At 44.9% G+C, this 25,657-nt stretch overlaps 2 protein-coding genes across 16 annotated transcripts in view; one reads left to right on the forward strand and one right to left on the reverse strand.

Annotated features, from left to right (window-relative positions):
• TTC39A (tetratricopeptide repeat domain 39A) overlaps positions 1–24,017 on the forward strand; it is a 61,751-nt gene extending 37,734 nt beyond the window's left edge. For 10 of the 15 annotated variants that reach the window (XM_019449318.2, XM_019449316.2, XM_019449324.2 and 7 more), the window contains 11 exons: positions 313–378; positions 2,271–2,379; positions 2,900–2,967; positions 3,051–3,110; positions 3,991–4,152; positions 8,723–8,814; positions 10,973–11,093; positions 13,798–13,969; positions 14,373–14,487; positions 15,582–15,698; positions 16,231–24,017. In XM_019449318.2, the coding sequence (XP_019304863.2) occupies positions 313–378; positions 2,271–2,379; positions 2,900–2,967; positions 3,051–3,110; positions 3,991–4,152; positions 8,723–8,814; positions 10,973–11,093; positions 13,798–13,969; positions 14,373–14,487; positions 15,582–15,698; positions 16,231–16,354 (1,206 nt within the window). In that variant the 3' untranslated portion in view covers positions 16,355–24,017. Of the gene's footprint in view, positions 1–312; positions 379–2,270; positions 2,380–2,899; positions 2,968–3,050; positions 3,111–3,990; positions 4,153–8,722; positions 8,815–10,972; positions 11,094–13,468; positions 13,649–13,797; positions 13,970–14,372; positions 14,488–15,581; positions 15,699–16,230 lie in introns of those variants that run through there. The other 5 variants (XM_019449319.2, XM_019449323.2, XM_019449320.2 and 2 more) reach the window with 4 other exon arrangements.
• Positions 23,331–25,657, reverse strand: part of RNF11 (ring finger protein 11) — a 39,521-nt gene continuing 37,194 nt past the window's right edge. The window contains exon 3 of the mRNA XM_019449333.2: positions 23,331–25,599. Coding sequence (XP_019304878.1) covers positions 25,428–25,599 — 172 coding nt within the window. The 3' untranslated portion in view covers positions 23,331–25,427. The remainder of the gene's footprint in view (positions 25,600–25,657) is intronic.

Here is a 25,657-nt window from a genome sequence, read left to right on the forward strand (position 1 = left end):
GACCCCGAGGAGGTAGGGGGCATTATTATTCCCAGATGAGGAAACTGAGTCATAGAGGGGATATGTAGCTAGCCCAGGGTGACCCAGTGGGCATGGTGAGATTAGGATTTAGACACAGTCTGCTTCTAATTGTCACACTGTAGTGCTTCTCTATCTAGGGAAGTTGGCTTTATGGGAAACCTGGGGCTTTCTTGTGGGCATTCTGGAGATAGGTTCTACTCCCCCAGGATTACCCCCAGGACTCTGGGGGCTTGGGGAGTAGGAGGGACAGCTCCAGCTCCTCCACAGGCCCACCTGCCTCTGTTCCTGCAGACGCTGTCCATGCTTCCTACCAGGATCCTGCGGCTGCTGGAGTTTGTGGGGTTTTCAGGAAACAAGGTAACCACCTGACTTCTGGGACCTCTGAGTGGCTCAGCTGAACAGGGTGAGGCTGAGGGGCTGCAGGATCCGTGTGCCAGTAATGGCACAGCACCCCTCAGTATGTGGCCCTGGACAAGGCCCAGGCCTTTCTGAGCTTCAGTCTCCTTTCCAATCAGATGGGGCCAGTGATACCTGCCTGGCCTCACACAGAGTGAAGAGGCTCTAGGGTAAGGGTGGGTATGAAGGGCAGCTTCGTGCAGTGGTCTGGAATCATGTTCTCAGCCTGACCGGTGTCAGGATCCTGATCCACCTCCCTTTGGAAGACCTTAAGCAGGTTCTTTCCCTTGGGACCATTTTCTTGTGTGGGAAATGCCTGAGGGAAGCCCTGCAGACCTTGAGGGCAGAAACCAGAGGACTGAAGCACCCAGAGGCTCTGCTAAGGGCAGGAGTCTAAGTACTAGGTAGCAGATCAGGGGAAGCTCCCTGGTGGAGCAGGCCCCATGTGGCAGAAGGAACAGTGGCCTGGAAGTTAGGAGCCTTGGGTCATTCCAGCCTCATCTCCTTCTCCTTGTGATTTAGAGCAAAAGCCAACCTCCTCTGGGCCTTTTTTGGGTGTAACAAGGGACTTTTTTTTTTTTTTGACTGATCACTGCCTCTCAACTTGAACTTCCTCTGACCTTTCCTGATTTTTGCCATGTCTGCAGACCTCTGTATTATTATTTATGTATTATTCTTCCCAAAAATGGTTCATATTTTTTATGTAAGTTTATCTAAAGGAAACATTACTACATAGAAAACCCACATTATTTGGCACGATAAGAACATAATCATAGATATGGTGAGGGCCAAGCAATCTTGCAAAAGCAGGTTGTATGATCTGTAGAGGCTGTTTTCCTGTGAGAAGAGGTTTTTAGAGCAACAGGGATGTTGAACACACACCAGCACGGGACTGAGGCTTTCTCCCTGATGCCATGAAGACAGAGAATTGAGAGGGGAAGACCCTTACTTGGGACTCCATGCCTCATGTCTGTCTGGAGACCTTTAAAATCTTGGTTGCCATCTGTGGTCCATGGCCCTGGTCCGGGGAAACAGCAGCCAGAGGCTCTGAAGGTCCCTTTTAGTTTTCTTTTCTTAAGAAGGCCATTGGGTCACGAGAAGGATTTCAGGATGATGACAGGAGGGAAGAGGATGAGAAAGGCCAAGAGGTGGGATGATGTGGCCTGCCTGGCCAGGAGGAGAGGGAGGCAGTGTCAGAGTGTGAGGGCCCTCAGGCACCAGCTCTGGCTTTGTCTTATCCTAAAGGCAAGGAAGCTTTGGAGGGTTTGAGGTAAGGGTGAGGTAAGTCAGATTTGTGTATTAGAAAGAACAAGAACACCCTGGAGAACAGACAGGATGGGCAGAGACTACAGGAAGGGATACAAGTGGAATCTGGCTTCTCCGCTTCCCCAGCCAGGCTCTAGAGTCTTCTTGTCCAGGAAGCCTTCCCAGACTGCAGTCATCTTGGCCCCATCTATGCCCTGAGACTGTGGTTAGGATTATTTGCCTAAATGGAATCTGGCCTCCTCCTCCTCCCCCACCAGGGGCTGCTCAGGGGCTCAGTACCCACCATGGGGCAAGCAGGTGAACAAAGGCAGGAACAGGGAAGGGGCTGTTGCAGAAATAGGGAACACCTAGACCCAGGCCTCTGCCCTGGCCTTGGCAGAAGTGTCCCCTGCCCCCCAGGAAGGCTGCTGAGGCCCCTAGAGGAGGCCTGGCCATCAGGATTCCAGATGTGTCTGGAGTCCAGCGCTGTCCCCTCCCACTACCCCCCCACCCCCGTTCCAGCAGCACTGCTCTCAAGGCTGTCCAGCCACCTCCCAGGCCCCTGCCCACGCTGGGGCTGGCCTCAGCCTGTCGGTCTCTTCCCTCAGGACTACGGGCTGCTGCAGCTGGAGGAGGGCGCATCCGGGCACAGCTTCCGTGCTGTGCTCTGTGTCATGCTGCTGCTCTGCTACCACACCTTCCTCACCTTTGTGCTCGGTAGGTGCGCCTCCTGGGCAAAAGCTGGGGCTTCTGGGATTTGGTTGGCTCTAAGGGCAGGGGATGAGATGGCAAGGGATTGCAGACCCTGCTTGGGTCCACAAGACTGGGAATGGGGCGCTGACACCAGAATCAACAGAGCCGCATCAGCTGTCTTCGGGCCTGGCTTGCTGACCACTCACTTCCTCACAATGTGACCAGGTTCCAACTTCATTTTTCTCATCTGCGAAATGGGGATGGCCATGCCCACCTTGTGCAGGGTGTGAGGGCACTGTAGTTAGGTCCTTGGGGTTCTGGGCACCACCTTGGCAGGCATGGCTCTTTGTTATTGAATCTTGTGATGTCCCAGGATGATATCTGTATCATCTTATTTAATGCTCACATCATCCTGGAGGTAGAAGAATTATCATCCCCATTTCACAGAGAGGGAAACAGAGGCCCTGAGAAGCTCCTAGTGGGTTGCTGGAGGGATTACAAGAGCCGGTGGTGGTGATGTGTGTTGTCCCTTCACCTCCTTTAGGTACTGGGAATGTGAACATTGAGGAGGCAGAGAAGCTCCTGAACCCCTACCTGAAGCGATATCCTAAGGTGAGCCCCTGCTTCCTGCTGCAACACCCCCAGCCAATGTGTGACTTGTGGACCCACACAGACCCACGTGCGTGTCATTGCAGGGCGCCATCTTCCTGTTCTTTGCGGGGCGGATTGAAGCCATTAAAGGCAATGTTGACACAGTGAGTAATGGGAGTCTGGGCCAGTGCTGGCGACTCCTTGGGGTCTCCCAGACCAGTAAGCAGACAGACACAGACACACTAGAGACAGGGCAGACTGGGAGGAGTGCTCCAAGGGAGAACCAACAAGACAGCAGGGTAGGAGAAGCAATTCTGAATCAGACAGTCTAGGAAGATGAGGGAGGAGGTGGCATTTGTGGTGAGTAGGATCTGGCAAGGAGCTGTAAGACTGCAGCTCCCTGCAGAGGGAGGTCCTTGAGTGAGGCAGAGTGGTGGGAAGGCCTACTCAGGGCATGACAATGGGCACTGTGAATGGCACAGTAGTGGTGCCAGGGTGTGAGATTGGCACCTTGGTGGCCTGGCTAAGGAGTCTGGACTCCATAGGTGGGATGGAGCCAATGAAGGGATTAGAGGGGGAGGGTCATGGGTCTGGCAGAATACCCAGGATGGACTGTTACAGTGTGGCGTTCTGGGGTCTCCAGCTGGCCCTGGATCTGATTCCTCAAGCAGAAGGACAGATGCCCTAGGTCCAGTTCCTTTCATGAGAGCTACTGGAAACTTTGGAGTCTGCTCTGAGGCGCAGACATTATTATGCTGCTTTAATATTAATAACTTTCCACTGTCTCCTATCCTTCCATTATAGCTCTATCCCATCCTTTCATTTTGTGCTGAAAGACTAGAGTCCCAGAGTTGGGCAGGAAGTGAGACTTAGTGGGTAGAACCAGGACTGGAGCCCAGAATTGTCCCATCTCCCCAGTGCTGCGGCCTGCCCTCCCTCCCTAAGCCTGGCACAGGGCTAGACTAGACCTGTGGAAAAGGCTGGGTCTTCTATGCGATGTGGTGGGATGGTGGGGCCATGAGGCTGACCAGCAGGTGCCCACAGGCCATCCAGCGGTTCGAGGAGTGCTGTGAGGCCCAGCAGCACTGGAAGCAGTTCCACCACATGTGCTACTGGGAGCTGATGTGGTGCTTCACCTACAAGGGCCAGTGGAAGATGGCCTACTTCTATGCCGACCTGCTCAGCAAGGAGAACTCCTGGTCTAAGGTGGGCTGACACCAAGTGTTGGGGTCGCTGGGGGACCGGGCCAACACAGCCTGGCCATAAGACTCCAGACCATAAGAGCCACACCCTTAACTGAAACCTGAAAATCAGCTGGAATTTTAAATAGAACCATAAATTCTAATAGGTTGGAAGGAACTAAAGACCATGAGGAGCAGATAAAGTTTAGAATTACAAAGCATCAGTCAACAGTTTTAGTCATAAGGGACAGAAGCATGGCTCACACTGTCTAGGTGAGTGCTGTCCAACAGAACGTTGACATTATGATGGAAATGTTCTATTTCTGCTCTGTCCACTGTGGTAGCCACCAGCCACATGGGCACACTGAGCACCTGCAGTGTGCTAGTGCAACTGGGAAACTGGATGTTTTTAATTTTATTTAATTTTAATTCAAATTTAAATTTAAAATGTCACATGGGTTTAGTAGCCACTGTATTGGACTATGCAGGTAAAAAACACAAAAGGTTCTTTGGTTCATAGAACTAAACATTCTAGGCACATCTGATTTCAGGTACAGCTGGATCCAGGAATTCAAATTATGTCATTTCAGCTTGGCGTTTTTCCATCTGTGGCTGTCCTCTGCTCTGTGACATCTTTGCTATGCAGGCAGGTTCTCTCCATGTGATAGGCAGGGTGGCCAAGGACTGCCTGCTCCTAACTCAACATCTTCCCTTCAGTTTCAACCATAGTCACACAACAGAGGCTCTTGGGTCTAGCATAGATCACATTTCAGTGCCTGGAAACAGGGGTGGGAAGACTCCTCATGGATCAAGAGTAGAAGGGTGGTTCTCCGGAAAAAAATGAGGTGATGTCCCTATAAAAAGTGTTGGTTTGGGGGGAAGCATTAAAAAGATACCATGAAGGCAAAGTAAAGCAAAGCAGATAGATGTCTACCATAGGTGAAAACTTACATTAGTGTAAGTGGTAAAATAAGTACTAGATATTACCATCATAGTAACGATAGCACAGAATTCTGAACCAAGAGTCAGAATCATAGAGATCATCAGAGAGCGTCCAATCTGGTATTGGCAAATATATAGAATTTGTGTCTCAGTGACCTTAAATCCCTGTCTCTCATCCCTCCCCACCTCTGCATGGAATTCCCTTTTCAGTACCCCTGCCTGGAGACCAAGCTGAAAGGAAATTCTCTAGGTCCGGGGCAGGCAGAGCTGGAGGAGGGAGCAGGTTTTCACTGAGCTCTGTGTGCCCAGCATTTGCCATTTCCTCCACACTACACCCACTGAGGTAGAAGTTATCTGCATTGGACGCACAAGGGACCTGGAGGCCAAGAGAGGGTATGTGACTTTCCTGGCCCACACAGCTGTTGGTGACAGACACTGGATTTGAAGACAGTTCTGTGTGATTCAGAGGCCTTTGCTTTTCCCTTGTTCCTTAAGTCCCACGGAGGAGGCCCCTCCTGCCTTGAGACCACCCTGCTGTTGAAGGTGTACTCTCAGACCCAGCCTTTGTGGGCCTGACATTCATTCCTCTTCACCTCCCACTCCCAATGAGAAAAACAACATCAGGGAAGGAACCTTGTTGAACTGAAGTGACCTAGAAGCTTTCCTATGGTGGAAGGCAGGCAGCTGGGTTCACCTACACAGGGAAGAGGCCTGGGGTGGCCTCACAGCTGCTGTGAGGAGCAGAGAGAGCGCCAGTCTCCCAGGTGTCAGGAAATCTGGACATGAGTCAGCTCCATCTCCAGCCTGCTGTGTGACTTTGAGGTGGTTGGTCCCCTTCCCTCTCCAGTGCTTCCCTCAGAAGTGTTTTCTGGGAGTGGGGGTTGTAGCGCCTCGAGTTCGGGGCCTCATTCATTCCTAATCTGCAGCATTTGGCCATCAGAGTCCACCAACTTCCAGCTTTAGGTACTTAAGCTTATGGTCACTGCCATATGCACCTGCCCCTCTGCTCTGCATTCCTCTGCCTGAACTGTGCCAAGTCATCCCTGTGGAGCCTTCACTCCTGTGCTCTGTGACAGTGGTGTGCTTAGGGCTGTAGTGGGGGAATCCAAGGGGAACTCACAGGCAGCCCTGGGTAGCCCAGCCAAGAGGACAGAGGAGGAGGAATTAGGGTGGCAGAGTGGAGGAAGTGGAGCCAAGAGAACAGCAAGGACAGAGGCTCAGGAGCTAGGGTGCTGCCAAGAGGTTCTGTGTCACCAGGTGAAGGGGTTTGTGGGTGGGAGTGCAGGCGGCTGCAAAGGGATCTCCCCCAGGCCACTGGCTGTAAGCTTCTTGAGGACAAGTACTGTCTGTTTACACAGACCCTGGTAGAGTAATGCAGCAAAATAAATGTGTGGAGTCACTTGGCAGTCAGATAAGCCTGGGAGACAGGACTCCCAGCAGGCGAGGCGGCGGTGTGGCTGTATAGCATCCTTTGATAACTTGGATGTCTGTGGGTCTCAGAACTCTAGGTTACTTTATCCATCCTAACTTCTGGTGATTCAGTGAGGGTAAGCTGTTTTGGGTGGCTGAGGGGTAGGAGAAGGCTCTTGGAGGAAGCCCGCGGCTGAGCCTGGTGAGAAGAGAGAGTGGCTTCCCAGGCAGAGAGATGGCACAGGACTGATGGGGAAGGAATGGCACAAGAGGAGCCAGACAAGCAGAGGGCCTTAAGTGGCTGTTAGGCCTTTAGTCTAACAGTGGGGGAGCCCCTGATGTGTGTGGCTTGGATCTGTGCTCTAAGAATCCCTCCTGCAGTTGCTGGCACCCCATGTGCCAGGTCGAAGACATCCAGCAGTGAACAGAGCAAAGACCCCTCCATCTCAAGGCTCATATTCTAATGGGAAGAGGGACAAGAAACATACAAATAGATGTGCAGTGTAATATGTCAGGCTGGTATGTGTAGTAAAGAAAAATCAGGCAAGGCCTGTCTGAGAAGACACCAGAATGAAGTGCAGGAGAAAGCTATGTGGGTATCTTAATGAGGAGCATTCCAGGCCAAGGACACTGAAAATGCAAGCGTGAGGGAGGGGGAAGCTGAGTGTGTTTGATATGTTCTGGAAACAGCCCCGGGGCCATTGTGGCTAGTGATGTGTGTGAGGGGGAAACAACAGGAGATAAAGTTGGAGAGGAAACTGAGGAAGACAGGGTGAGGGCTCATAGTCCATTGACAGGGAGTCTGGATTTTATCCTAAGCATGATGGGATATGAAGATTTCAAAGAGGGACTGACATGATCTGACTTTAAAATATCAGAGTGGCAATGGGGTGGACATGGCTTGCAGGGACAGGAGTGGGAGCAAGGAGATGGGTTAGGAGACCGTATGGACAAGGGCAGTAGAAAGACATCCCTGGTGGCCTGGAGCAGGGACCCAAGGTGGAGGCTGGTTGCAGTAAGTGGGATTCAAGAGCTATAGGAGGTAAGATCATCATGACTTGGTGACTCAGTTCCAGGGCAGAGAGGGAGAAGGTAGGGATGACACCAGGCTAAAGGCAGGATGGGCAACAGTTTCAGAGGGGGTAGATTCTTCCCATACCCCCTCAAAGACCAGCTTTTCCTCATTTTTTGAAGGGTGGATGAAAGTGTGGAGGGCAGAGTGCAACTGGGAGTAACCCTGGCTTCAGCCTGGGAGGTGCCCCTGGTGGAGGCTGCTTTCTGCCTTCTCCTGAGACTAGACTCCAGGATCTTCTGCTCCCTTTCCTTCTCCACCCCCTACACTTCTTTGTAGACCACCCGCAGGTACTTCCTCAACAGCCCCAGCTAGCAGGAGCTGAGGTTCAAGGCTTGGCCACTGGAGGGCAGTACAGAACCAGGTTCCTCTGGTGTTGGACTTCTGGGGAAGGGATGTATCTGGAGGTGGGGATAGGGGTCTCTGCACAACTGCATCTTCCCTGTCTGGGTTGGCTGTGGATCCAGTGGGCAAGGCCCTTAAAGCCACACACACTTAGCGTCATTTCCAGCTCTGCTGCTGCACCCCCCCCCCCATAAGTTCTGCAGTCCCAGGAAGCAGAGGCGAGGTGCAGATTCCTTTCTAACATGGTCTTTTGAATCCTGTAGGGTGGTGTATGTACAGTGCCTGGCACACAGAAAGGCAGGGACCCTGAGCCGACCCCTGACACACTCTTGCAGCCTCACATCTCTTTTACACATTCTATGATTTATGCTATGATTTATGCTTCTTACTACACATCTCTGCCCCTCCCTGGCTTTGCTGAGGCTGTTGCCCTTGCCTGAAAGGTCCTTTTTCAGATCTCTGTGAATCTTCCCATGGTTCTCAGGGGTCCAATCTAAAGTAATTGCTTCCCCAAAGCTCTTACTGTCCTCTTTGTATATCTATCCTTGCCTCAGCACTGCCCTGCCCTGCCCTGCACATCCACTAGTTGCTTGAGTCCTTCTCTCCACTGCTTCAGAGGGAGGGCAGCTACTTTAAGTAGACATGGGCCTTTCCTGGACTTAGCTCCCAGCTCAAGTCCTCAAGGTACTTCAGCTTCCTTACCCTCAGTTTCTCCCCTGGGGCTTGGCTACTGTGCTGGCCTAGTGAGGTCTGAATGAGGTATCTGTGCCAATCTGGGGCTGACTGGAAGGCCGGCTGCTCACACCTGTTGCTCTGCCTTGCACAGGCCACCTACATCTACATGAAGGCCGCCTACCTCAGCATGTTTGGGAAGGAGGATTACAAGCCGTTCGGGGATGATGAAGTGGAGTTGTTTAGGTGGGTCCTACCAACGCACTCTATCCTATGCCTCAGCCACATCTGCCCACAGCTGCCCTGAGTTGTAGGCACTAGGGAGGGTGGTGGTGGGCTTCTTAATTCCCCTGGCTCTGGGCTCACTGACCCTCACTCAGGATTCCCCCATGTGCCCCATTCCCTTCCATAACCACCATCTCCTGCTGCTGCTTGTTCCAGCTCTTTGAATCTGTTCGGAGGCCTTTCCCCCCACTTCATGAAAGTGGTTTGTCAACATCTTTTCCACTGAGTCTCTTTCTTCTGGTCAATGGGACAGATGTGGACACTGCTGTCCAAAGAGGTCAAACAGGATGAAATCCACCCTCTGCCATTTCTTAGCTGTCACTGTGAACCATTTCAGCAGCTATAAAATGGGAATAACAACTTCTGCCTTGCAGAGTTGTTTTGTGAATGAAATAGAGACTATATTTAAGACATTGGTGTAAGGTCTGGAGCCACTAAATGTTGGCTGTTTTTCTTAGTCTGTATTGCTGTTTGCCTTCTGCGAAGTGTCTAGAGCAGGGCTCAGCCTCAGCAGGCTGAGGATGGAGCCTAGGGCCTTCCTCTGGCCATGGGTGAGGGTTGACCCTAATTTGCAGACCTGGAAGTTGTGGTAACCTGAGCTTTCAGCTACTGTTGTCACAGTCGTAGGGTGTTTATCATTTATCCAGTGCCTCCACTTCTCAATCTCATAACTCTTCCAGAAAGCCTGTGAGGTTAAGTATCTGTGGGGAGGAAGGATCATTTTTTTACCCTCTACTTTTTTAGGTTCTTAGCTAGAGACTGGCTGAGACCACCGCCCCCCCCCCCATTAATAAAAGATTAACAAGAGAAAAATAAACCAGAGTTTAATAACATGTATACCTCCTATACACATGGAGAGACCCAGTTTTTCTGGAAAAACAGTAACTGAAATCACCCAAACCATCTCCAGCTAAAGATAAAAGATGTTGGAGACAGGGAGCCAGTTATGGGAGGTTTCCAGGCAAAGCACAGTAAAGGAGGGATAAGGTTGTTATGCAGATTTAAGTCTCTGCCTCCTTTAAGAGTTTCTAGGGCTTTTCCTCCTCTTCCAGGTACAGAGGAGATGCCCCTACAAATGGAGGTCTCCCTTATAAATGTTATTGTCTCGGGCCCCTGGATGGCTCACTAGGTTGAACATCCAAGTGTCCGACTTCAGCTCAGGTCATGATCTTATGGTTTGTGAGTTTGAGCCCAGCCCCATGCCTGGCTCTGTGCTGACAGCTCAGATCCTAGAACCTGCTTCAGATAGTGTCTCCCTCTTCTTTGCTCCTCCCCCCACTCACTCATGCATGTGCTTTCTCTCAAAAATAAACATTAAAATTAAAAAAAAAAAAAAAGTCTCTTACAAAAGAGAAATTTCTACTCGGTTTTCAGAGCTTTTCCTATATCTGCTGTCTCTTAATCAGCCTAAAATAATCCTTATGTCACACAGGCATATTCTGGGGTAACAAATTCTACTCCCCTTCATATCATTATCTCCAATTAGAGATGAGAAAACTGGGGCCCAGAGAGGTTCCATAGTGAATAAGCAGGGGAGGTGTTTGGCAGGGAAGTCACAACTAGATCCAGCTGTTTCCTGGGCCTGGATGGCTGAAGCCTGAGGGTCACAGCCACGCCCAGTGCCTGTGGCACAAATCAGGAGTGTGGGATGGAGCTGAATGGGTGAGGTTTCCCCCAGCCCCCCCATGTGGAGGCTTGCCCAGCTGCACACATTTTATTCTGCCTTTGGAAACAGCTGAGGGCACAACTCACGTGGCAGGACTTAATTAAAGGTTTGAGCTGTGTGGTCTTGGGCAGGTCCTTCCCTTTCTCTGGGTATTAGTCTTCCCTGTGAAACTGGGGTCAGGCTTCTCTGGCGTTCTGGAAATGAGGCCTGGGAGTGGTGAGACAACTAGCAAAGCAGGCCTGGGGAGTTTGCTGACATTCTCATGTCTGCCAGCTGATGTGGAGGAGGCCCCTTGCCTAGCCTCAGGAAGTGGGCAGGCCATAGCCACAGGCTGAGTCCAACACTATCCTATAAACTTGGGGAACCAAAGCCCAGAGAGGAGCGAAGCAGAGGCTGGGCAGGTTGAGGATCTCGGTCCTTAGTTTTTTCTCACCCTCCTCATCTCTTTCACAGAGCAGTGCCAGGCTTGAAGCTCAAGATTGCTGGGAAATCTCTACCTACAGAGAAGTTTGCCATCCGGAAGTCCAGACGCTACCTCTCTCCCAAACCAATCTCGTTGCCAATCCCTGCTCTGGTAAGTAGGAAGGTCTTGACTGTCTCTGCACTTGTTTGGGATTGTGGGGATTATCTGAGAGCCAGAGATACAGCTATGACAAGGGGGAAGTGGATGAGGAAGCAAGACCTTCATACCTCAGGGGCCTGGAAAGGATTTCAGTTTATCTGAGACTGTTTGGGAAGCATACAAATGAGTCTGAGCCATCCCCTGCCTGAGAAAGTACTGGTCTGGTGGGGCTAGGGAAACAGGTGAGCAGGCTTCAGATGCCTCAAGATGAAAGAGCAGGCTCACACCCCTGTGCCCAGGCAGGGGCATCACTCAGCTGTTTCTGTTCCCACCCAGTCTGTTTCAGTCTTGTCACATGATTATAATTGTTTACACTGTCCCCCTCACTGGACCAAGCTTTTGAGGCCTGGGACCGTGTTCTGTTCGCCTCTGAAATAACAATAGCTGACAGTATTATTGGGCACTTGCTGTGTGATCAAGGCTCTTTACACCCCTTGCCTCATTTGGTCCTTAAAACAACTCAGAGTAGGTGCTGGTGTTATCCTCATTTTAGAAACGGGGATAATAATGCCTAATAGATAAATAGAAAGATGTCTAATAAATAGATATAAATATAAAAATAACTTGTCCAGGTCACACAGCTAGTGAGTTGGGAATTAGAATTTAAATCTAGAATGGTTCCAGAGCCCATATTCTGAACCAGTGTTGTATGATGCTAATTCCATGCATGATCTGAGCTGGCATCAGAAGTTTCCAGCTTGTTAAGAGTGTTGTTTAAATACTAAGGTAACCCGAAAAGTAGAAAGGGCACTGCTTTTTTCTGGTCCTGGCTCCATTATTCACTAACAGTGTGACCTTGGATAGGGTTCCCTTTCCCTTAATGTAAAATATATACCTTGCCCATTTCATAGAGCAGTTAAGAGAATTAGCTGATAAAATGTGTTAAGTACTTTATAAATAAAAAAAAACTGAATATTAATACAGAACTTCTATATCCTGGATATCTTTAAACAAATTTTGAAACTGCTTATAGTTTGAAATGCATAATAAAACTATCATATGGGGGGGTATGGGAAGGAAAGGAATGGGGAAGCAACTATACCAAAAATTTAGAATTTCCCAAACTGTAATCTGCAAAATGTTTATTTATGCCTAAAATAGTTTTGTGTATTAAATGTATTCAAGACAGTCTAAAAAAGTTTATTTGCTGTATATACCTTTTGGAGCCTTTATGTAATAATATGTTGTTAAGTCTTCAAGAATAAGCATGAAGATGATTTTTTCCCTAACTTAACTGGCCACAGGCCTCTTTTTTTAATGGAATATTTGCTAACTTGGGACCATATAAACCTTTTGAGGAATACTGGTTCTAAACTTAAATTCCATCCCTGGAGTATAACAAGAAACATAATAACATCTTTATAGAACTTTTTGTATACAAATCACTTCCACATCTACTGTTGGTGGGAATGCAAATTGGTGCAGCCGCTCTGGAAAGCAGTGTGGAGGTTCCTCAGAAAATTAAAAATAGACCTACCCTATGACCCAGCAATAGCACTGCTAGGAATTTATCCAAGGGATACAGGAGTACTGATGCATAGGGGCACCTGTACCCCAATGTTTATAGCGGCACTCTCAACAATAGCCAAATTATGGAAAGAGCCTAAATGTCCATCAACTGATGAATGGATAAAGAAATTGTGGTTTATATACACAATGGAATACTACGTGGCAATGAGAAAAAATGAAATATGGCCTTTTGTAGCAACATGGATGGAACTGGAGAGTGTGATGCTAAGTGAAATAAGCCATACAGAGAAAGACAGATACCATATGGTTTCACTCTTATGTGGATCCTGAGAAACATAACAGAAACCCATGGGGGAGGGGAAGGAAAAAAAAAAAAAAAAAAGAGGTTAGAGTGGGAGAGAGCCAAAGCATTAGAGACTGTTAAAAACTGAGAACAAACTGAGGGTTGATGGGGGGTGGGAGGGAGGGCAGGGTGGGTGATGGGTATTGAGGAGGGCACCTTTTGGGATGAGCACTGGGTGTTGTATGGAAACCAATTTGACAGTAAATTTCATATATTAAAAAATAAAAAAATTAAAAAAAATAAAAATAAAAAACAAATCACTTCCACATCTATTCCCTGGTTTCATAGTTTAGGAAATGCTAACACATTTACTATAAATGAATATTTAATTTAGTATTCTGAGCTTCCTGAGAGTTGAGGCAAAGAAAGGAATCCAGATGTGTTTCATAGTATTTATGTGGGTAACTCAAGCCCAGTGCCTTGGGGGAAAAGAGAAGGTGACACAGTCTTAAGAGCTATTGGAAATCCTGAAGTGCTTAAGTAAGTATGGTTCCTCCAATATTTATCCTGCCAGCTGGAACAGGGAGGACTTCCTGGAGAGTGTGGGTCAAGGCCTGGTCCTCAAAGTATGGGGAAAGAGTTTTGACAGAGAGGTTTGGGAAAGAGCTGAACACCCAGGGAAGCTATGAACAGAAGAGTAATTGAAACCTATGTGCAGCTGTGAGCAGAACATCAAGGATATGGGCCCATCTTAAATCCACACTGGTGTAAGGTGAGATCCCAAAAAGTGATGAGGCTCCCTGCCATGATCCCTTCAAGTCCGCAACTACATAGGCTGGGCTGAGACTTGGCATAAAAGATTAAAACTATAAGGGCTTTTAATCTGAGCTGCCCATTTTACAGCTGGGGAAACCAAGGCTCCACTGGGGAGGAAACCTGACTGACTTGCTCCCCTACCCTCAGGAAATGATGTACATTTGGAATGGCTACGCTGTGATTGGGAAGCAGCCTGAACTCACAGATGGGATACTTGAGATTATCACCAAAGCTGAAGAGACGCTGGAAAAGGGCCCAGGTGACTACCCTCAGGCCCTTGAATTTGCTAGGCTGAGTCAGACCACAGGTCTTTAAAGTTTCCCTCTACCAAAAATGTCCTTCCTCCTCTACCCAGGTAATGAACCTTTGCCTTTCTAGACTGAGCTTCAGTGGCAGTTCCTCTGAGCTGTCCCTTGTCCCCCAGGTAGGGTCAAGGCCTCCTCTGGGCTCCCACAACCCCTGGGCCTCCTTCAGTCAATCCTAATCTCACTGTACGGTCATTGTCTCAGTATCTGTCTTTACTTCCCAGATGTGAGCTTGCTGAGGACAGGGACCATGTGTGAGTTAACTCTCTGTCCCCAAGGCCCAGCAGAGTAGGGGCTCCATGCAGGAACTGTTGCAGAAATAAACAAGCCTGTCTTCCCTCACTCCCCTGTTCTTAGAGAATGAGTACTCAGTGGATGATGAATGCTTGGTGAAGTTGCTGAAAGGCCTCTGTCTGAAATACCTCGGCCGTGTTCAGGAGGCTGAGGAGAACTTCAGGAGCATTTCTTCCAAGTAAGTGCTTCTGAGGCTGCTCCCACTCCAGATGGCCTACTGCTGGGCCCACATCTCCTGGGTAGAATTGGGTTTCTCCTTCCTCACATGCATTCCAGTGCTTGACCCTAGCCTACCCCCATTCACTACACTTTTACTAGTGTCTCTTCTATGCCAGGATCCTTGCTGGGCAGAGATCATTCAGACCTCATCCCCTAGGGCCACCAGATTGCCCAACTACAGGGGTGCATCCACACAAAAGTTTCAGGTGAATGGTGCCTCCTGGAGTTTGTAATTCAATTCCACCTTTGAGGAGCACAAATGTTACAGATAGACAGCTATAGGCAACTCAATCTGGTATGACCAGGGCTATTACAGGAAAGCAGAGAGGACAGCAGGTGCCCTGAGGAGGGGCCTATACGTAAAGTAAGATACCAAGAAAGGCTTTTCAGGGATGCCATTTTAACTGGGAAGTTCCATCAGGCAGATAAAGAAAGGCAGGAGTTTTAAGTAGAGTAGGTACAGCATTCTGCAAAAAAGCCTGGACACAGGAAAAATACCTGAGGTTGGGGTGACAGTGATTAGGTCCTCTGCTGCCTTGGTGAAGTTATAGAGGGAAAAGGTACAGATGAAATAAGGGGGACTAGACTGAGAAAGTCCTGGATGTTTTGCTTACATGGCTGAACTTAATCCTGTAGACAGAAAAGATCCAGGAAGGTGACTGGGCAGGGCAGATTTGGGCTTCAAAAGGATATCTCTGGCAGACCAAAGAGAGTGAGTCAGAAGGGCCGGAATGGAGACCATAGACTTCCCAATTTAGTAAATCATTTAACCTGGACAAAGGGCATTGGGGACAGAGGCAGGCATGGGCAATACATGGCATGAGCCAGAAGTTGTTAGGGAATTGGGGGCTCTAGGTGCAGAGGACTGGAAGCCTCTGCAGTGAATCTTAAGCCTTTCTGTGGCTATGAAGGGAAACCTTCTCCAACCAGAATTCATTATCAGGAACTCCACTTGAGGGCATGGATTAGATCCTCCCTCTGGGGGAAGGCTCAAGAACCTATAGGATGTCTCAAGGGCAGAGCCTATAAGACATGTCCTCCTCTGTCCCACAGTGAAAAGAAGATTAAGTATGACCACTACTTGATCCCAAATGCCCTGCTGGAGCTGGCCCTGCTATTCATGGAGCAAGGCAGAAACGAAGAGGCTGTCAAACTCTTGGAAACTGCCAAGTAAGGCTGGAGGCTTGAATAGCCTTGGTCTTCCTACCCCCTCAGGAGCTTCACCCTGGTTGGTGGCAGAGGAGCACAGGCGCAGGAAGAGAGGGTGCTGGCAAGGGCATTATGGCAGTCCAGAAGCCAGGCCTGTGTCCCTGGGTACCCAGCTCTCACCTGGTGTAGAAGGCAATTCCCTCATTATCTGCCAGTGAGAATTGGAATCCCAGAAGTAGGGAGTGAATTACCCAGGGTCACAGCACAACTACCTGGTCACACCCAGGTCTCCTGCCTTCCAGCCTCATGGATTTACTTCTTCAAATCATTCCCTCAAGCTTGGGGACTCAACAGGAATAAGACTGGTTCCAGAGGGTGAGGGACTACCCATCCTTTCTGTTAATCCCTACTGGGCAAGGCCCAACTCTTTTAGACAGACCAGGATTTAAGCTTCTAAAAATCTTCCTTGGCCTAGTAGGTTCCTATAGTTCAGATTGAAGGAAAAGTACTTCCTCGAGCAGCCTTTTATGTTTGATTCTCTGGTCTCTTCCAGGCAAAACTACAAGAATTACTCCATGGAGTCAAGGACACATTTTAGAATCCAGGCAGCCATACTCCAAGCCAAGTCTTCCCTAGAGAATGGCAACAGATCCATGGTCTCATCAGTGTCCTTATAGTTTTATGCAGCATTCCCAGGCTGGAAGACAGCTGGACAGAGCTGGAAACATTTCAAAAAGATCCCCTCCCCCTGCCCTGCCTTCGGGGTCCACCGGTGCTCCAGTGGGATGGCACAACATTTGTATTCATGCAGAAGAGAAGTCGGCATTTTCACCAGTGTGGCCAAGGGCCTTTACCAAGGACAGAGCAGGTGGAGCCCTCTGCCTGCCCTATCACACATACGGGTACTTGTTTTTCACTGTGATGTTTAAAAGAATGTATGAAGAGTTTACATGTTAGAAATACAGTAATGGTATCACAGTTGGCTTAAAAAAAAGTAACCAACCACCTGTAAATCTGTTTTAACCCATTCTAATCTGGAGGTAAATCTATGATGTCCAGAACCAAATTGCTTTTCAAAATTCAGCAAGGTCTCAGCTTCCAGGGCTGAAAGGATCCTTCGGAGGGTCTGTACCTCAAAAGCTTCAAGGCTTCTGAGGGGTGGGCATAGAGGTTGCATACAGACACCCTCTACCTTACGTCTTACACTTCATTTTCATTCCCTCAGTAACTCTCCAATTAAAAAAAATGAAAGTTGTCTAAAAAGACATGTGAGTCCATCTGTAGGAAAAAAATATATTAATATTCACCAGTAAGAAATAGGGGTTGCCCGGGGGGATGGAAGGGGAGCTGTGTGGCCCTTCTGTTGGGGGGAGGTTCTCAGACACAAGTCTGCATCCTCACTGTATGCCAAACTGAAACAACTGGGAATAATTTACGAAACAAAAATCTTCTGTATTTCACTCCAAGGTACATTTATTTACTGACAGCATTTTTCTTAGAATGGTTATTCTTGGCCTGTTGTATATGTTTTAGATTTTTTTAGTAAGAGAAAAAAAGATATTTAATAAAACTTACACAACTTAAGAGATCATGCAACATCTATTTCAGTAAAATATGTTGCTTGAATTCTTGGGCAAGGCAGAAAGTCTGGATCAGAAGCCATGTGGCCCAGGTCTGTCTTATTTAGACAACATGTCTAAAATGTTTTAGAGTAAGTTATTAACATTTAAGAATGGGGAGATTTCACTAAAAATCTGGTTTCTGGCCTCTTATTTAAAAAGAAAATCCAATCTAGCAACAATGGGCTCATCCCTATAAGAAAATAAGAAAATAAGGCAACAATCAGTTGGAACTGAGTAGGGACTGCTTTAAACACTTATATTACCCTTCTGGCCCCTAAAAGCATCTGAATTTTCAAACTCTGGGACTGTTACAGGGAGAATTCAAGTTTAGTGACCAACACCAAGTTTTAACTATTCACAAGCTAATGACAGCATACTTCAACTTAACCATTTCCCTGGAGGGAAAAATCATGTACACAGTAAAAATATTCATCTGTGAAACGTGACTCCTCAAATACATGATGAATGCAATTTCTGTAAGGGAGAAACCACAGAGCTTTTCCAATCTTCCAGCATTGCTGGATTTTTAGTAAACACTTAACACTTGCCAGGGGCAGGTTAACATACAGCCAACCAGTCTTCTGTGACTAATACGAATGAAGTCCTAGGTTTTAAGCAAAGCAGATTGTCATTAGAAAAACAAAGCGGAAAACCCTCATTCAAGATCATCTTGCAGCACTTAGTGCTGTCAAAGCAGAAATGTCATGAAAGAAAACTTTTTGTTAGAACTAGACACAAGAATGCTCTACACCAAGAGCAAGTCCTTTGTAGGTTCTCTCTCCTCCACAGCCTGGATTCTGGGAGATCAGCCTATTTCTAGGTTGTTAGGGTAGTGTGAGAGGGGTGACTACAACCAGGCTACTGAATGAGGGTGGCCTTTTGTGGTTCCCTCACATATTAGAACACTAATACTACTGTATAAAAAGAAAACAGCACTGGTCACAGAATACCAAGCACAGTTGGCAAAAACTGCAGTTAAAAACAAAACAAAAACTTTTCATTTTAGGCACTTTTATTTTTTTTAAAAATTATGCCAGGATGTTTTTCTTGTCAATGTTATTACTGATTTCCTGCTGAGCTTCATTAATTAGCCTACATCACCTTATCTCTGTTGCCACGGCTGCAGTCTGACTAGTAAGTGAAATCAGTGGGTTTTGTCTCCCTTATGCCCCCTGCGGCTTGAGATAGTCTATTAAAAACATGTTTGGGAAGTAGGGTGAAAACATCAGGTGTCTAATACCATATCCTTGTACAGAGGCTTTGAAGGTGAAAATTCTGTCCTGGGCATCTCATTCTGTCTTATTTGAGCCATTTCTGGTTGGTGTTTCTCTAAGTAGTGCAGCTTTCCAGCACATCTGCCCTGGAGAGGCAGACATCAGGTGGAGAATTCTGGCCGAGAAGGAGACCTCAATTCTAGTCCCTGGATTGCTACCAATTTTCAGAGTGACCTTGGGAAGTCATGGATCCTCTAAAAATTAGTAATTTGCACTAGATTAAAGCTCTTTCCTGCTGTCAACAGTACTCTGGTCAAGTACATTTCTGGCTTTTCATCTCCAAAATGAGGCAAGATATATACCTCCCCATCCTTTGCCAAAGCCTTGTATCCCCAAGCAACTTAACCAGGAATGACTGGCTTTCTCAATCAAAGACCTCTGTAATAGCCCAGCACACTTGGAGAGCAAATAATCTTTATTTTGGGAAAACCTAAATCCTGTTACACAAAGGAACTCCATTGTTAGGAAGTAGTAACTATTTAATATGATCTAAACAGGCCCCTGGGAATGGAAAGTCTACCTCTGCCTCTCACTGGTCATAGGCCCTTGGACTGGCAAAGTGGCTTCCAGCAGTATGCTGGTCCCTATCAGCTCTCCCATGTGTTGGCAGGATTCCTTAAGCCTTATCTCTCAAGTCCGAATGGGAATGTTTCCAAGACAGCTTTCGTCATTCACAGCAAAAAGTCATAACCTGACAGCAAAGCCAGGACCCTTAAAAAGCCAATGCCAACCCAAGACTTGGCTGAGGCCCAGGTGGAAGAGTCCCAGCAACTGAAGAATAGCACCCAGGAGGTTTTCAGAAAGCCTCGGCCTGCTGAGTGCTAGAATCAAAGAAAAAAACATCCAGAGAGTTCTCTGGAGTTACTCCTAAGTTTCTTAGATCATGGTGAGTATACAAGTCTTTTCCTTTGCTTTAAATTTAAAGCGTTAATAGTGTGCCTTTTCAACAACTGTCTATATCCTTAGCACCATCATACTAATTCACTGTAAATGAGAGGTACCTGGATACCAGGCAAAAAAGGGAACTTCTCTCACACACACACCTCTCAGATGCAGCTTTCCAAGGTTGGAAAACGCCTTTCTGTTTAGGTTAGCAAAGCTCTTTTGAAATCTAGGCCTTGAGAAATTCATTTCTAAATGAGCAATCTATGAATTGCTTCTACTGTATAAAGCCAACTGTTAAGTGACAAAATACAGTAGAGCCCTTCCTTTGGGAAGACAGTTATTGAAGGTTGCTATGGACTTCTAAAAGTTGACATTCAAGTTTAATCAGACAAACCACAGGCAATACCTCACAATTCACTGGATTGGGTTTTGTTTTCCTCACATCATTAGCAAACTGGTCAGAACACCAGATACCATATGCTCTGGGAAGAATAACAGCTAATATCAAGTGCTCGCTATTTACCAGTTGCTAGTCTAAGCACTTTACGTGTATCTGATCCTCATAACCACCCTATGATAAGGGGCTATTGCTGCCATTTTACAGATGGGAAAATTGAGACACAGATTAAATAGCTTGCCCACAATCACACAGGTATTATACAATAGAAAGATCTAAAGCCAGGCAGTTGAATTCTAAAGCCCATCCTTTGCTGAACTGCTGGTCAAACTGTAAAATTATCAGTTTAAAGCTGGGTCTGACTTATATTGGCCCCTGGGCCACTATTAAGGGTGGAAAAAGTACTGGATAATAGCTCAAACACCAGAATCCTTGGCTTGAACACATGGAGCATTTTGTCTATGTGACATGGTTCTGGAACTGGCAGAATGTAGCCTATTACCACACCTCTAGAATGGACAGTGCCAGAGGCCAATCTCAATGGTTTCTTTTTCCTATGTCTTTCTGATAGCATAATCCAGGTTTCCGAATTTACACAATGCCTAAAACTTGCTTTTGGAAGGCCTAGATTAAGTACTATGAGGCCAATTGAGAAATGGGGTTCATTACTTTTTCAAAATCAACCAAATCTCACGGTTCACCACTAGGACCAGACTCTTAAGACAAACCCTCAGTTACCTTTTCAACTTTTTCTCAAGGCCAAGAAATCTGGAGCCTACAAGCCCTGATGTTACAGAAGGGGTCCAAACCAAACAGGTCCTGTTCCTCCTTTGATCACAATCAGTTTCAGATGCTTAAAGTCTATACCTTACTCATAATGCTGTTTCGTTCATATGCAGAGAAAAACAAACTTTGTGGAAGCATCCAAAGATGACTAAATCTTCCAGTGGACAAAAACTTCTCTCAAGAAAAAAAAAAAGGAAAGGAAAGTTAGTATCTCTCTTAAAGTTGCCTTAAAGACTTTATGAAAACAATAAATGGTTTTAGTCTATCAGCAACATTAATCAGATGGCTCCTGAACTAATGCCTATTGCTCAGAGTGATAAAGCAAAAAACAATGTGGACAATTAAGCAGATAAATCCAAATCCCTTTTGTACAATTTTGGTGAAGCACCTATCAACAATTTTATGGATCAGGAAATGGGTGTGAAGGGATTCGTGGATTATCTACTTGCTAAAAAGCAAGGAAAATAGCCAAAGGACAAACGGAAAAGCAAAGTATGGTTACTATCTGGACAATCAACTTCTGAATAATCAGTGAGTACCCAGTTGTGCTGTTATTTTTAAAACTACCACTATATAATTTATAAAAGGACTGGGTACAATTAAGTGGGCTAATTTTTTTTTAAATTTTTTGGTGGGATGTTTTTATTAGATCCATAGGCTCTCAGGAAACAATTTACGAAGTATATTTAAATTAATATTGCCAAAATATACGTGCCTCATTCATTTACTAACATCTATATATCATTTTAATACAAGCCTTAATGTGTTGTAGGATCTTTAAAAAAAAATCATTTTTCTCTAGTAAAAATACTTTGTGCAGAGCTAATAAACAGTCCAATTAACTTCCCCTAAATACATAAAATCAACTTACTCTAGGCTTTCAAACCACTTAGAAAAAGTACTATTTTGAGATGTTTGTTATACAATCATTTACAGTTATTCCATTAAATCCTTTCCTTATGTTTCGCTTGAATTACTACTAACAAAAGCCCTAAATCTGAGTTATGAGCATTACACCAATGCCTGACCGTAGGCAAATACATTTTTTTTTTTAATTTTTAAATGCTTGAGAGAGCAGAGGAGAGGGAGAAAGGGAGAGAGAGAATCCCAAACAGGCTCCCCTCTGCCAGCAGAGTTCAACATGGGCTCTATCTCACCAATTGTGAGGTCATGATGTGAGCCAAATCAAGAGCTGGATACTCAACCAACTAAGCCACCCAGGCACCCCACGTGTTTTGACATATACAGAACTAAGAAAAAATCATTTCAGAGACTATTTTTAATGGCTCTCAGGAAAATCACATCTAATAGTAGGTCAATCACTATATTCAAAGCAACAATGAAAATCTCCTAATTGGACATTTTACTCTATATTTTAAACAAGCATTTATTAGGCAACTAGATTTGTGTATGTCTTCAAGGAAAAAAATGTGTTTAAAGAGATGAATGGGTAGATCCAATCTCCTAACAGGCAGGCTAGCCTATAGTTTATTGATTCATTTCTGAAGGAAGCAGGAACATCAAGTAGCCTTCATGAATAAAAGAGGTATGAAATTGATGGAACTGAGACCTCAGTGGTAAAAAATTTAGAACTAAGACCAAAAGGGAAGAAATTAGAAGGAATTTAGCTAAGTCCTCAAAGGGTTAATATAAATGCTGTCAGGAAGACAGCTCTGGGTGCTAATGGCTCTTATACCCACGCTTCCCATGAGGGGGACATCCTCAGCCAGGTCTGTGGCTTTTTGAAGAGTGTAAGATTAGAGTAAGGGAGCTGCACAGAGGGTACAGAAAGAGGGGGTTATAATCTTCTTTCTCCCACCCAGAAAAAGGAGCAGATGATCTTTATATTCAGTGAGTAACTTTAAAAATATTTGAAGATAGTAACCAATCCAACTTCTCTCATGTCCACTAATTTCAAAATTAAAGGCTCACCAAATTAGTTGGGGTTACTACAGTGGCCACTGTGCCCTTACATGCAAGTGTAACCAATTGGCTATGGGAAACTGCTATAATGCCTTTGTAAGCAGAGGTAACCAAACTGCCTACATTTCTAAATTATGCCAAAGAAACTTACCTTCTTTACTATTTACCATTTCAGTCTCGGGAGTATACACAGGTCTGCTCTTGACTATTGTTATTCCTTTTGTAAAATGCATGCTTCCTTATGAGATTTGTGGTACACAAAGAACTTGTCACCTCGATGCTCACTGTATTCTGTAAAATCATACTGGTTTATATCACACAGGAGACACGAACAGTAAGGGGAATCTTCTCCTGGTTTAAGAAATTTCCTATAAAGAACACTCAGAATTGAAAAAGTTTTTGTTTACCCAACTACACAAGTATTTGAAAGTAATACAACTTGTTGTGTTTACACTTAAAAGGGTAAGAATCTTACTTTTTCCTGATCAGGCTTTTCAGATATTTCAAATCCTATAGCCAACCCTGGACACATCTTGCCTAAATCTAAATGCTGTACCTATTATTTCTAGCTATAGAAAATTGGAAGCTATCAAGCTTAAGTTATGATCAGATGGTATTAAATGCCACACCATAAAAAATACTTCCCAAAAAGTATATAGACCTAGAGATTAAATTTATGAATGTGTACATTGTTTTAAATTTATACACTGTTTTAAAGAAAGATTAGATAATTTGAATAATATTCTAATGTAATCAACTCTAGCCCTTTACAACTGTATTATAACTTTATTTAACTTTAGTAAAAGCCAAAATTGATAGTTCTTAACATGATGTATGGAAATCAAAATTAAAGAATACAAAGTACCTTAAAATTTTCAGCTCAATACTAGTTCCTTCAATATTACTGCCAAACTTCTGTGAAAGAAGCCTTGTAATAAAAACTAACAGAAACATATTAGATGATATTTTTAAAGTTCACTTACCATTTTTAACAATGTAGAAAAAAAGGAAAGTCTGACTATAATACTTGATGACACAGACATGTTTAAGTAGAAAACACAGGATAAAAAAAGTAATATATCACTGAAAATATTGCACAACTTCAGGTGTTTCCTCCAAATTTGCTTTATGTAATTGGGTGGATATAAATTAATAAACAAAAACTTAAGCAAGATACATGTAACAATTTAAAAGAACCTGATAATCTAATTTCTCTCAGTTTTTCTCAATCTCATCTTTAAGTCTTTCCATCATGGGGCTCATAAGAAAATTAACCAACATATGTATACTACAGTCTAGTGTCAAATCTTTAAGAAGGTTTTATGACATACTGAATTCCTCTACAATGCAATAATGGAGAACCCTCAAGATACTTGTGTTTTGTATGTAGAAAAGTGTTAGAGTCAAATAGTCAACTCAATATAAAATAAACATTTCTGATTTGTTAGACTGAGATTGCTTCTCCTTTTGCTAATGAATGATTCTTAACTATAATATCACTGAGCTGAACAAATGTCACCTTTGAGTACATAAGGAAAAATAAACACATGCTAAATGGATAAAACATTACAAACTACATCTTTACTAGACCATCTCTACCTCTAACACTTCAGAAGCTTAGAGATTCAGAGTGCTCTTACATTAACTGCAAGAAAAAGATAAAGGAAAAATTCCTTCTTTGAGACCACAACTATGAAGTCACGTGGTTATACAAATTTTGCATTTGTGTGCAAAACATGAAATACATTTATCTTAATTCTCCCTGCTTAGACTTAGACTTGTCAGTCAGCTAGCAGGACTGTCCTTTCTAAGAAACAGAGACTGAGATGTGTTTTATATAACTTCAATAACCTCAGCACTACAATTATTAAGAGATGCAGTATCCTTTTGCTATGGTTCAAGACAATAAGGGAAAGAGGTCACAAGAAAGAATAAATCAAAACGGTTACAACTGAGCAACTTTTTTCAGTTTCACCATGGTGCCACTTTCATTTTACATAAGCGTGGTGGCATAAGTCAAGCTCAATAAATCAGAAATCTTAATATTTAAAATTTACCTTGACTTTTAATTATTACCATATTAACAACCAAAATAATTAGATAAAACACATAGGAAAGGGTAATAGTAAACCCCACTTTACTAGAGTTGGTTTCTTGACATAACTCATTTTTTATAGAAAAGGGATAGTGCATCTCAGTTTGCTTACAAGCTAGGAGATCACTTTGAATTCTGCATTTCCTAACTGCAAACAGATATAGCACTTATAACAGGTTATAAATAAACTGGTTTTCAAGCATAGAGCCAGCCCCAACGATAATAATACACTATTTAAAAAGACCTAAGGCAATGAATTCCATTTCCAATGGAAAAAAAGAACTGTGCAAACAAGCTTAAAACTACTTTTTTTTGTGCCAGTGTTATAAAATGTAGCTTTTAATAAAACCTTGACCCAAATGCCAGCAACTTCAGAAAAGAATTTTGGTGGGGGGAAAAAGAAAATTATTTCATGTAGGAAAAACAACCACTATCTTTTTCCTAATCTTCAACACACACAATTTAAACATATACAGCTGCTGTAACACTTTACACAATTCCTATGTACTGGAGCAATAACAAGATCTAAGTACAATTATGTTTTTAAACACTGGGTCAAGGCTTTACATAAAAATACCATCCTACTTTTCCCCCTAAGTTTCTAAAATATCACGTATTTTTTCCCCAACATCTGCAGCCATTCAGGAATTTTTAGGAAACTTTTGTGCATGATCTTAATTCCTAATCCCTGGCTCTTTGGGCTCAGTGACAAAAGATCAAAACCACCAAAAATGATGGTTCACTTAAAGTCAGACGAGAGACCCTGGCTCAATTAGTCTCATAGGACGAAAGCAGTGCTGCATCAACTGGCTCCATGCAAGAGGGGCACGTGAAGGATCTCATCAACCAGTCATCTATACAGTCCAGGTGATAGATGTGCATGCACGGCAGAAATCGAATTGGGTCCCCATACACAAAGTCCATCATACAGATCACACACCTGTTGGGGGTCAGGGAGAGAAATCAGAAAAAGCATGTTTAGAGAAGTCATCTAAAAT

Source organism: Panthera pardus, unplaced genomic scaffold (assembly GCF_024362965.1).
Source record: "Panthera pardus isolate Hobbes unplaced genomic scaffold, ASM2436296v1 HiC_scaffold_11, whole genome shotgun sequence".
Lineage (NCBI taxonomy): Eukaryota > Metazoa > Chordata > Mammalia > Carnivora > Felidae > Panthera > Panthera pardus.